The sequence below is a fragment of the Chaetura pelagica genome, unplaced genomic scaffold, assembly GCF_000747805.2.
Source record: "Chaetura pelagica isolate M959 unplaced genomic scaffold, ChaPel_1.0 scaffold627, whole genome shotgun sequence".
Classification (NCBI taxonomy): domain Eukaryota; kingdom Metazoa; phylum Chordata; class Aves; order Apodiformes; family Apodidae; genus Chaetura; species Chaetura pelagica.
Window position 1 is genome coordinate 902,940 of NW_009953970.1, and position 13,136 is coordinate 916,075.

A 13,136-nucleotide genomic window follows, 5' to 3' on the forward strand; every position below is an offset into this window, starting at 1 on the left:
TTAAAAAATAAAATAGATAATACATTATTCATTTTTTAGACCTATTTTTCACATTATCAGAATGTATGTGTGCTTTCTAAGATCCTAACCAAGGATCCTCTTTATTTTATTTTAATTTGGCTTTATTCTTTGCTTTGTTTCATGTCTATTTAATTTTATTTATTCCATGTTTTCTTTTTGTTTTGTTTTTGTTTTTAGTTGTGTCTGGTAAGTTGAAATTTTATTGACCATCTTCTAGTCATCGTATCACTGTGACGGGAACTTCTCCTCCCCTTCCCATCCATTCCCTTCCATGTCCTTCAACCAGTCAGCTCCCATCTTTTACTTGTTACTGACAAGACACATCGCACAGAATAAATTCTGCATGAAGTATGGGTAACTTAATGGCAAAGAGAAAGGTAATGGGTTGCTAACTTTCCGTCTGTTTTTATATGATGTAACGAGTCAAATCCTAATACATGCTTTCTTCAGTGACTGCATTAGTTGAATTTCAATGTTTTTTACAAAAAGGTATGTTAGTTTTAAAGGTCTCAAAGATAGAAGTTGTCCTTTCCTTAAGTGTATTGTTATTTCAACATCTTTTACAGTGTGTTCATCACACACCAGATGGATGTGACCCAAGGTGTGAAAGCAAACTGAAGTTAAAAAAAGGCAGTGAAAATGCTTCCAATACAATGACCAGTTAATGAAATTGAGTAACAGTGTTTCACTTAACCCTGTTTTAATTCTGCTGACATTGAAAATGATAGGATTATATTAATGGCAATAGGTTTGGAATAACATATATATGCATAATATGTGTATATAGATAGAATAATACACATAAGAAGATGTATTTAGAGTAATACCTAGAGAAACATAAATCTGTTTACGTTTTATAAATTCTATCATGTTTACCTGAAAGACTGAATATCCCCTGGTTATTTTTGTTCAATAGTCCCTGATTGGTCATCTTCAGGTATTAGAATTACAAGCATTCAGTTATGTCTTCTATGGTCTTTTAACCTCTTTACAGCTGTACCCGTTCTCAGATTGAACAAAATCTGAAACCTTATTAATCCTATGCACTAGCACAGAATTTAGAAATTCTCAGTTCCATTTTCTATGGCTTTGTGTCACAGACTAGTACACAAACAGGCAAGCTCTATATTTAACTGTATGCTAAATTTATTCTTGTTATTAAAATCCAACAGCATAACAAAGGTGCTTCACCCTCATCTCCATTTTCCCCATCATACCTAATAATCCTGTGGCAAACCCCAAACGATTTCACCTTTCATTCTAAATTAAACATGCTGTCATATCAAAGTCTTCCCACATCTTCCAAGGTATTGACTGAATGTTTCAGAGCTAAATGTTTTGAAGTCTGCTAATTACTGTAGGTCAATCTTCATTTTGGGTAGTTTCTTATCGTAGGAAATTCTAGGGAAGGTAAAGTTTGCATCCAAATGTAAATAATATGTGTTGTGCTTTTAAAATTCTTCCCATTGCAGGGGGGTAGTAGGAAGAGTATATTCCAGTATGAACTCTAAGACATGAGGAACAGATGACTGAAAGTATTGGCCCACATGAACACTGAAGGCAATTATTTTTAGAAAGCACTTTGAGTGTCAGCAAATTCATTCTACATTTTTTTTACAAAACATATTGAGAGACACATTTAAATTGTATGATTCACACTCATTTTAAAGGAAAATCTTGTAAAACCCAGAAATGTCTGAAAAAAAACAAATAAGCAAAAACCAAAAATATTTGAGTTTTTAAAGTCAGATTCAAAACATCCCTTTATTCTAAACCCAAGGAAGAGAGAGAGAATAATTTGGTTTGGACAGATGATTAGTAGGAATTGGAAGTGAGTAAGTAAAGGGACATTATTTCATGCACATTTTTCAAAAACTGAGAGTGAACAGCCTGTAAAACAAACTAGTTTTTCTTTTTCTCTGCTAGCCTCATCAAGATATATAATGCTATCATTAATGCTCTTTTTCTTTTTTTGTTTTAATGTGACTGACATGATATTCTGACATTCTGTTTACTTCTGGATGAAGGGGTTATTGGAAGTCTGCGTAAATCAAACAATTTGGACAATGCTGGCAGTATTTGTAATGTTAGGCTGGGCAGATGTTTCAAATTTACCTTCATTTGCATATATATTTTGTTTGAACATACCCTTGCCTATGTAAATGAGGAAGACATTTAGCTCTGCTGTTCCTTTAAATTCATTCCACTTCAGTAACTGGGCTGAAGATTTTAAATGGTTATAATTTGTTAAATAGCATTTTTGGTGCTTATGACTTGAGTTTTTTTTGAGAGTCCAGCTACATCAAAAGGCTGTTATATAAGCAATTAAGGGCTTTTTTCTTTCCTCAGCTTTCCTAAATCAAAGATGATTACTTTTGTGCATGTAGGCCTGAATTCATAGTTAGTTACTCAACAGTGTTTATTGCAGCCCTTGACAAAGTGTGGCCTGTGGGCTAGTTGTCCCTCAAAGGTTTCTCCATTCTGACTCCATTCTAGTTAGTCGTACTTGATAATCCTTATGGGTCTCTTCCAATTTGAGATATTCTATGATTCTATGACTTGTAGCCATACTCCTTCTCAAAAAAAAAAAAAGAGCAAGCAAATTTGTTCATATTGCTGACTATTGCTCTGCAAGTTGTCTCATTAAGTCATCAGGACTTAATTTCTTGTATAAGTAAGTGTTCACTAAGAAAAGTAAGTTCAAGCAACGAAAAAGATGATCTGAGTGATGCTGAAGCTGTGGCTGTTGCGTCTTTACGCTGCCTCTTCCTGTTAAATAAACTTAACTGATTTCTGTTACATCATTTAAAATCAGTAGTCAAACTGTGGTTTTCAGTTAGGCTAACTTTGGTCTTCCGATAGCAGTGTGCTTTATCTTTATTTGTTATTTTCCTCTTGCAGAGCCTCCACAGTTTGTTATAAAGCCTCGAGATCAGGTAGCTGCACTGGGAAGAACAGTGACTTTCCAGTGTGAAGCAACTGGAAACCCTCAGCCAGCCATCTTTTGGCGGAGAGAGGGAAGTCAGGTAAAACAGACTTTGTCCCTTCTTCCTGGCAGTTTCTTGAAGAGATGATGTCACATGAAAGAAAAATACTTTCATTATTGTCTTTAAGATGTAAAAATTAGGTCTAGAGCTTGGATACACTGGATATTTCTCCTCTGTTTCTAAGTCACATGCATGCTAATTCATGTCATCCTTCTTGGGAAGAATATCTATGTTTTGCTCAATCTCCCAATTTCTTCATGAATGTAAAACTAAATCTATGAAACAGTTAGAAACATTCCATGTTTCACTACTGTTAAAATATTTTAACAGGGAGAAACTTTGAAGAGATGAAAATGACTAATGCTGAAATTTGTTTGAACTGCCAACAGCAATCCCAGATTTTCAGAAAGTTTGACTCTGAGTTCATGGTGCAGCTTTTAGTTTGCCAGAGGTTTTGTGTGTCTGGCAAACTAAACCGTTTGCTCTATTGATCTGTATCACTGCATGCGTAGGACACTAGTTTGGGCCTAAGAAGATCTGCTTTCCCACTCAGTCACTTGGCTGACAGGTCATATCAGAATAGGTAATTTTTTCTCCCAGCTTCTTTATTTGAATGGGAGAGAAAATTATTTTCAGCTTCTTTGTAAAGGGTCTTGAAGGTCAATGGGTGAAACACTATACAGCACAGCAAGACGATCACAGTTTTCTTTCAGAGTCATTTTTTGAGGGAGGGACATGATACAAAGTATTCTTTATTGGAGGGAAAGAAGGAATATGGGACTCTGGTTTTCCTGTGAATTAAGGAATGAATGGTGCAAAAGCATATGACAGGGTTCTTTGTGTTACAAAACAATAGGTCAGAGAAATTGAGAACGCTTAGAGATTGACTCCTTTACTCCATTTGCAACATTTCTGTCTAAATACATAATTACAACTATACTAGTAACCAAATTTAGATTATAATCTTCAGTGTTATAAGCACACTGATATATTATGTTTCAATTTTGTATTACTTGGATTATATTTTTTAATATTTTTTTTTGGCCAAGTATGGTCTAGTACATAATACTTCTGGCTCATTTTTGGTGTTACTGAGTGGTGACCACTTGTGATGAACAAGGGAACTGAAGAAGAAGATCAATTAATAGGATTTACTAATACTAAATTAGATGATCTTGTGTCCCATCCCTTTGGAGGCTTTTTGGGAATGCAAAATGTCGTTAGGCAAGACAGAGCGATAAAAAATAGTCTCTGTGACCTTAAAGTATTCTTCTTCACAAATTGTTCAGCCAGAAATAGAAATTTAGAACCAGTATTTCATGTAGCAGACTTGTAACATTATGGTTGTAGTTCTGATTTTTGTTGATAAAATACTATGTACTTCATACCAAAACTATAACATAGAAATTGGCATAAGATTTAATTCTATATTACAATACTCATTATAGAACACAAACAGTATGATTAGAGAGACCTAAACAGCATGTTTTCTTTAAAACAACCTTCTCCATTCTTAGGAAATTGCAAGTTAAAATACAAATAAGTAAACCAACATCTGCATTTAAATGAAATAAATAGAGTGCCCTGGAGTATGTTCTAAAAAAAGGGTGTTAGAGCAAAATTGCTCAGGTTCATGATAGTTGCTTGCACCATTATGGCATCAGTTCTTTGCTAGTGCCTGTTAAACTTTGTGTAAAGCCCAACATAGAGGGTGTTAGAGCAATCCTGAAAGACTTAGACAGTTATATGTGCATATCTGCTGCTATTTCGTCACAAAAAACATATGAAAGCTAATCACACTGTGGCATAGAAATGCTTAAGAGCAGAGCAGAATGTTTTATGTATAATGTGCAAAGATTAAAGTATATAGTGAACTTTAAATTATTGATGTTTGAATTTATTAAACCCTTTTCTCCCACTTTCTTTCTTCTACACCTTGTAGAATCTGCTTTTCTCATACCAGCCCCCTCAGTCATCCAGCCGATTTTCAGTTTCCCAGACAGGTGACCTCACTATCACTAACGTCCAGAGATCTGATGTTGGGTACTATATCTGCCAGACTTTAAATGTTGCGGGAAGTATCATAACAAAAGCCTACTTGGAAGTTACCGATGGTAATGACATTTGTATTTTACTATTTCCAAATTTTTGGTTTTATTTGAAGAAAGCAATGGGATGATGTGACACTACTTTGGTATCTGTTGTGTATAAATGCCAATTGCATGTGTCCTTGAACGTAAAAATCTTGGTTTGGTAATCTCTGTCAAGGTTTTAAAATTTTGGACATTTTATAATTCAGTATTTCCATTTTGTATTTGGTAAGTATATTTCAGTGTATGGATTTTTGTCAAATCTAGTAATTTCTCTGACTCTTTTTCTACCTTTCCCCAATAGATTTAGTTTACTTTCAGGTTGCTTGCTGCCTAGCCTCGCATGCCTATTACTGTGTGTCCATTTGCTTAGCATCTCCATTTACCTGTTTTGTCCTTTTTTTTTTTTTTTTTTTTAATATTGCTGTATAACAAGGGAAAAAAACCCTCAATCTCTATGGAAGTCAGTAGAATAAAATACAAATGAATATTATCTTACATTTCTTTTAAGGAGAACTTGGGACAAAAATTAAGATTAAAAAGCTGCAGAGAGCATGACTGCAAGCAGTAATAGATGTTATGGTGAGGCCAACTTACTAGTTATCAGAAATACTTGGTATTTTTAATAGCAAAGATACCCAGGAAAGGTAATAGTCTTAGTACTTTTGGAAAAAGAAGGTAAGTGCAGTCTATGGAGAGACTTTGAGGGCTGGGAAGCTGTTATCAGAGAAGAATTTCCATAAACAAGGCTTTTGCCCTATAGAAAACATAGAAATAATGCAGTGTGAGAAACTTGACGTGAACATGGAGGATAAAATTGTTTATTTATACTTATGGGATTGAGATTGTTTGGAGGAACAGGACTGAGTCCTTTCTGGTTTCTCGTAAGTGTTAAGCCACATTTTTAACCCACTTTTAGTCATTTACCATTGGGAAGAATGCTATGGTAAGGTGAGAAAAAAAAAAAAAAAAAGAAGAAGAAAATTAAAGACCTTAACCTTAAGAGTTTTTCTTTTAATGACCTATGCCATGTGAACTGTGGAAAAATAAATTTAATTAGTATATATTTGCTTTACTATTAATACAAGCTCTGAATTGATCTGATGGATAGTTGTCTTGTATAATGTCATGGGACAGTAAGGTTTTCTGTACTTTCGTAAGTGAAAGCAGGAGATGCGGAATGATACCCTGATATTCCTAAAGATAACAGAAGTTGCTATCAACTTCAGTGACTCTTAAAATGCATTTCAGTGGCGCCGGATTTCTCCTTCAGAGCCCAGATCAGTCAGCCCCATACCGTTGGCAACTGAAAAGCTCTTTACAAGCTTTTCAAAGTTGAATACAAACTGTAGGTCAACTGATTTTGACTGTCTCTACAGAGAAAGATTCTAATGGCCTCACAGTGCATTGCAGTGCAACAGGGTGGGATGAGAAGTAAAGGCTAAATTATGCAGTTGAAAACACAGAGTGTCATTTGAACATGCAAATGAAATTATGGGAGTTGGAATTTAGCCCCAGAAAAAAAGCAGCACTAACACCTTGTCTGTTATGAAAAGTAATTTAGAAATATCTGAAGTTCACAAATTATCAGAACTTCAGATTTACATTTCAGGTACCAATCCAGTTTTTAAGTTATGTGAGCTCCCATGACAGTGCTGAATAGATTTATGTCATTTAAATTTATGGCTATTCTCAAATCATCAGTTCATATCATTCTGGATGGTAAAGGTAGAGGAGGTCACTGAAACACAGTAAGACAGCTTTTGCCTCCTATTTTTGATTATCCATTGGATAATGGAGGAAAAAACCCCTCACGTAGATAACCATTCCTCTTCGTGTGAATACTATTACTGCTTTATACCTTTCTGTGCACAGTTATTAATAACCAATTAATAACATTGAATTTTCGTTTATGAAAGATGCATTGAAATTGATAAAAACAAACTGGGATTCCCCCTTTGACTTTGAAGTCATATTGACAGAATAATTCCTCATAGAACTAAAAGTCAGAAACTACTGGAAAAATACTTGTTAGCTGAAAATGTTTAATATGGTCCTAGTCATTAGCTTTGTGTTTACTGGTAGGCATCTCCCAGTTAGGAAACAGCACCAACATGAGTTGATGATACACAGCAAATTTTTTTTAAGAAGTACATGTTTGGCAGATTATTCCCCTGCCTGCCTAACTCCTTTTTCTTTGAATGCTGAAAGTATGGATTCTGTTACACAGGCCTACTGCATTACAAAGATGAACCAGGTGAAGTCTGTGCCTTGACGAAGAATTCAGGAAGACCTGTCTCATTCCGTTACCACTTTATAAAGACACTGTAATTAGAGACTGCCTAGCAGACACCACTATGTAATGTCAGGCTTCTTTACTTTCCAAAGATACTGTGTTGTGTATGATTTTAAAATCCTTTAGTTGTGCATCATTATAAGGCACCCTGCCCTGAATAATGCATGCCTCCAACTTTAATTACTTGTTTAATTATCTTTAGTCTGTTTCAAAGCCTCAAGCAACTGCTATTGCTTAGATGATTAGAAAATTGCTTCCAGTTGTCGAAATATCTTTCCCGTTGTTTCTTCTGGCAGTGATTGCAGACCGACCTCCCCCTGTTATTCGACAGGGTCCTGTGAATCAGACTGTAGCTGTAGATGGTACTTTAGTACTGAACTGTGTGGCCACAGGCTCTTTGGTGCCCACCATCCTCTGGAAAAAGGATGGGATCCTCATTTCTACCCAGGACTCTCGCATCAAGCAGTTGGATACAGGAGCATTACAGATCCGATATGCCAAGGTAACTTGAACCGGGAAATAGATTTTCGTGTTTGTTTCACTTGTTTTTTTCACCTCCAGGCACTTTTGATGCAGTAAATCTAGAATTAATTAAATGTTAAATAATTGTATTAAAATATTTAATACTTCATGGTTTCAGATAGTTCATTATTTATGCTTAACACCTTGGCTTATTCTGCCTAAAGCAAGTTATTTCAGATTTCATAAGGAAAAATGCTTTTAAGAGGTATTAATTAAAAGAATTACTCGTTACTTAAAACAGGAAGGGAAAAGCGAAACTTGTATTTCAGGGAGATGAATCTTTAAATTATTTGGACTTTGGTACTAATAGATTAAAATGACCTAATTATGTCAATGTTTATAAAGAAAACCTATGCTTAGCATACTATGGCAATAGAGCCATGTGCAGAGCTTTTTCAAAGCAGTTTAAAAAGTTTAAACATATTCACTTGACAGTGTAAACGTAGCTTAAAATGGTTAAGCACCCACCTGGCCTCCTTAGGGAATTCTATCAAGTACCTGGTCAGTATTGCTGGTCATGTCTCAAATGCTGTAAAATGTTTTAAAAAGTTGTTAAGTTTCAGCACACTGTTTATTCTCTGCTGTCTTTTCTGTGATTTGAAATGTAGTAATGTTTTTAAAAATAGGCTGAATACATCACTTTACTATGTTCCATGGAGTTGCCCTGTTACCAACTAAAAGTTATGCTGGCCTAGAGTTTGAACCTGTTGATTTTTAAATGCTGCCATTCAGCTCATCTGCTGAGGCTGGGATCTTAAAAGGATAGTATTTCTTTTGGGGGAGAAAAATAAACTCTTACGAAGTGTCATTAAGTCACTTATGGACAAATAATCCAGCATTCAGAACATATGAGAATAGCACATGGGCATTCTTTTTTGCGTCTGCTGTACAGTGAAATTTATACTAACAGAGGCCCTGTGAAGTATTTAAGCTTTGTTTTAAGGATGACATGCCCTCCAGTGCAGCAGCCCAGACAAATTCCTAGGCGTTATTTAGGCAGAAGGTTGACACTTGCATGGAGTCTTGTCATCTGAGTTCCTTCTCAAATTATTCGTTAGGATGTCTGCAGAGGAAGGAATAAATGCTACAAGAACTGTCTTTCAGTTTGTTCATTACAGAATAGGTAACATTAAATTAGAACCTGCAGGTTTTCCAGTTCTTTACCGAAAGCTCAGAAATAAGTATCCATTTTCATTTCGTAGCACATGAAATTTTACCTTGTGTAATGGGAGAAGTTTCTGGTTCAAAGTTTTTGCAGCCTGATATGCTTACCCATCTTCACGGGGGAACAGAGAGAGCTGTAATTACTTTTCTAGCCCACTGAGTGTCTGGTTGTTTCAAATATTTATTCTTCTCTTCTCCCACTCAGCTGGGTGACACTGGTCGGTACACCTGCATTGCTTCAACCCCAAGTGGCGAAGCTACATGGAGCGCATACATAGAGGTCCAAGGTAAATCAATTAGGGTTTCTCTGCGTGGAGGAAATACAGAAAGGAAAATCAGAAATTGAAATGCAGAAGTTATCTGACTCTCATAAATTGCCAGTGCAGATGTGAATAGCGTTTAGCTTACAGCTGCTTCCTGTCTATACTTAGCATTTCTCTCTCCTTTGTTAGAGTTTGGAGTCCCAGTGCAGCCACCAAGACCCACTGACCCAAACTTGATTCCTAGTGCTCCATCAAAACCCGAGGTTACAGATGTCAGCAGAAATACAGTAACATTGTCGTGGCAACCTAATTTGAATTCAGGTGCAACACCAACCTCTTACATAATTGAGGCCTTCAGGTACATGATTCTCATGTGATCTTGCTGTACTTAACACTTATTTATAATATGTTGTTAAAGGAGCACGTGCTAACCTTTTGTTACATGTTTTATCCTTAGCCATGCATCTGGTAGCAGCTGGCAAACTGTAGCTGAAAATGTGAAAACAGAAAGTTTTGCAGTTAAAGGGCTAAAACCTAGTGCAATATATCTATTCCTTGTGAGGGCAGCTAATGCATATGGACTAAGTGACCCAAGCCAAATATCTGATCCAGTGAAAACTCAAGGTAAGCTTTTGATACTGAACATTTATGAAACTGTGGCTGTCACAAGTTGACTGAGCAAAGCCAGATGTAGGAATTCTGCTAGCTTTCGTCTGTCTATCCTCGCTGTAATATATGCTACAGAATAACTGTATTCCTTATTTGCCTATAACACAGATTCTAAAAGCTGCTTAGACAGCATATTGCATTACCTAAGGGCACCCTAGTATCTCTTATCCAAAGATAGTTACATCTTGCAGGATAGCTCTTGTTAGCAAAAGAAGTAATCTCTGATCATGCAAATCCTCAAATTCCTTGAATTTATATTAATATGTCCAGTGAATCAAATGAGGCTTAAGACTGAGACATCAAGAAAACCAGCACATAATCTAATTTGGTTTCTGCTGCATTACAAAAGAGACAGTTAAAATGTGAAGGAATTGGACATCATGAGCCAATAAAGAAGAGTTTTTGACAGTATATTAAAAGTATTGCCATACTATGACTATTGAAAGTAAAACACTAGAGAAGAGAGACAATGCTTACGGATAGCCAAGTGGAAGAAAAGGCCAGGTAGTAGTGTATGAAGGAGTAATATGAAATGTAACGTAATTTTGTGTTCACTCTAGAAAATAAATGACACTTAGGATGCTGTACAGGGAATAATGCACTGCAACTTTGCAGCGTGCATCTTTCCAGTGTAAATACTTTGATTCTTAAGAAGAGAAAAACTAGACATTCTTTTTCAAAGGAGAAGTGATGGAGATCATCTTTCCTTCTTTTTTTTTCCCTGCTTTTCCTACTTATTGGAGAAATTGACCCATTGGCTTATTAAGAGTGTCTGTCTTGTATGCTTGTTTCTTTGTTTGCATAAGTAAGTCCATGTTTGTTTTTGAAAGGAAGTTCCTTAACAGAAACAAAGCATTTTTGTTTCCTCAGTTTTCATGTGTTCTGAAGTTGGTTTGAAAGCAAGTCTTTCTCCTCTCCCATGGGAAGAGAACAGTTTCATTTTCTTGTCCTTTTCTTTTATATATTTCTCCTGCTGGGTGACAGTTTCTGTGGATATATAGGCAGCAGAGGCACAGCCCCATGAAAAATAGGTATTGCACCAGTTCCTAAGTCTGCTACCAAGGAAAGATTTAGTAACCTAATTTAGTAATTTCTGTACCCCCAGGAATAGGACAATACATGTTATAAAGCAGGCAGCCTGCAGTGTTCTGCAGTGTTTTTCATGCTGTGGGGAGTAATTCCTGGAGATGAAATGAGCTATTGGGTCTGAATGTCCCAAATGTACTGATCACTGTCCTGACTCTGATAAAGAATGAATAAGGCAGAGTTCAGTCACAGAACTGAATGATTCTTAATGGTGTGGAGAAGCTTTGCTGTCCTCTGGTCATCTAGTAGAGCTGAACACCTGAGAACACAAAGCCTGAGTGAAAATAGCAATATATATATATATAATTTTTTTTTTTTATTTTTTTTTTTCAAGCAATATAATCAAGTGTCAAGTTCTTTAAAGTAGTTCCATTCTTCAATACCATTTTAGTTTTGTCAAAGTTGTGGTCAAGCAAAGTTCAAAAATTTCCCAGTTCACTTTTGTCGAGAGGGTGGTATAGTCTTGTCATAAATGCGTGTCCAGACCAGGAGCCTAACCTATCTTCATCTTTATACTTTACCAACATTAACAACAACATGCTTAGGTGTTCTCACTGGCAGTCCCTGTCTTGGGAGCTTCAAGCCAAAGCAAGAAAAATTACGTATTGTTGTATAGCACAGGTGTGCAAATGACTGAGCTGACTTGAATCATACTGTTGATGACTCATCTTTTATGTCTAGCAAAGATAGAACTAATTATTTCACTGACTTTCCAGTTACATTCAAAGCAGGGTGATAGGCAACTTCCCCAACAGAAGCTTCTCTCCCTAGTGCTTTAAACTTTGAGGGGACGGAAATACTCTGATAAATTGTTTGGCAGAACATATTATGTGTGGATACAGCAATGACTCAGTGGGTTTTTTAGTTTTGTGGGTTTTTTTATTATCATCAGTGTTCCTTGCTAAGACTCCAGATTTTTCACCCACTGATGACACGCTAACTTCAGTTTGCTTCTTTAACTTTGAAGAAATGCCATCTTCTTTTAATTATGTTGAGGAAACTCTGTGATAAATGTTCAAAGTGCCATAGGCTTCGTATTGACAAATGGGACTATATTTCTGGAAAGAAAGTTGTCCTCATACCTTGTCCTAATGCATTCTTACAATGTTTTATTATTATTTACACAAGACAGAAGCTGGTAAACTGAGAATATGGCCATGCAAAAACCATGCTTTACAACTGTTGCATTTAATAATTGTCTTCAACTGCACTATCCAAACCTCAGGTTTCGAGACAAGTCTACACACCTGCTGAGACTTATTTAAGTAGTTGTAGTTGCACATAAATACAGGCATATTTTATGTGTACATTCTCTTTGGCAGTTCTTACAAGCAGACAGGTATGGAAATTTCCAAGGTCTTCAGAAAGCAGAACTCTTGCAAAGTAGTAGACTACAGCAAATTTTACGTAATCCATTACTCTGTATCTGGAATTAGATTAATTAAAAAAAAAAAATCACTTTAAGTACTTTTCATTAATTTCCCACTATGTGATTTTTAGCCGTAGTCAGCATGGTATTTGTTTAAATTGAATGATCAAAGAGAGATATACGAAATCAATACAGAAGCTATGTTACTGTTCTGTCCATAGTTCATGTATATTTTAGACACCCTATTAGTAATTGCCCTATAAGTTTTGTATGTCTGACAGTCATTCCATTTCAGTTAAATATGCTTTTCAAAGGCTGTGCATGCAGAAAATATGTTTCCATTGTACCATTGCGTATTTTGAGAGGAATTTGTCCCTTCATGCGTATGAACAATTCTTTTAGCTGTAAGACAGACCAAATGTCAGAAGAGCCAGACATTATTCAGCTGTGCTCTGCCTCCTGTTTACAGTAGTCACTTGCCATCAGAGAAGCTGCAGCCACATGACTCATTTTCTTTTGTGGAGTTGTTACATTTCTTTTGTGATTAAAACCAGTAAGTTTGGCCATGAATTTATCTGAAGATCCAGCTTTTGCTTTTGCCTTTCTTTACAGGTTACCTTGATCTCTTGGAATTTACAGTGGGTATTAGAATGTTTTCTCCTCTCAGCA

The 13,136-nt window shown here is 35.9% G+C and overlaps 1 protein-coding gene across 1 annotated transcript in view; it reads left to right on the forward strand.

Moving 5' to 3' along the window:
* The window catches only part of ROBO1 (roundabout, axon guidance receptor, homolog 1 (Drosophila)), a 627,322-nt gene that overhangs the window by 558,648 nt on the left and 55,538 nt on the right, over window positions 1–13,136 (forward strand). The window contains exons 8-14 of the mRNA XM_010002162.1: window positions 199–207; window positions 2,923–3,047; window positions 4,951–5,122; window positions 7,691–7,896; window positions 9,286–9,367; window positions 9,533–9,701; window positions 9,801–9,967. Of these exons, the coding sequence (XP_010000464.1) occupies window positions 199–207; window positions 2,923–3,047; window positions 4,951–5,122; window positions 7,691–7,896; window positions 9,286–9,367; window positions 9,533–9,701; window positions 9,801–9,967 (930 nt within the window). The remainder of the gene's footprint in view (window positions 1–198; window positions 208–2,922; window positions 3,048–4,950; window positions 5,123–7,690; window positions 7,897–9,285; window positions 9,368–9,532; window positions 9,702–9,800; window positions 9,968–13,136) is intronic.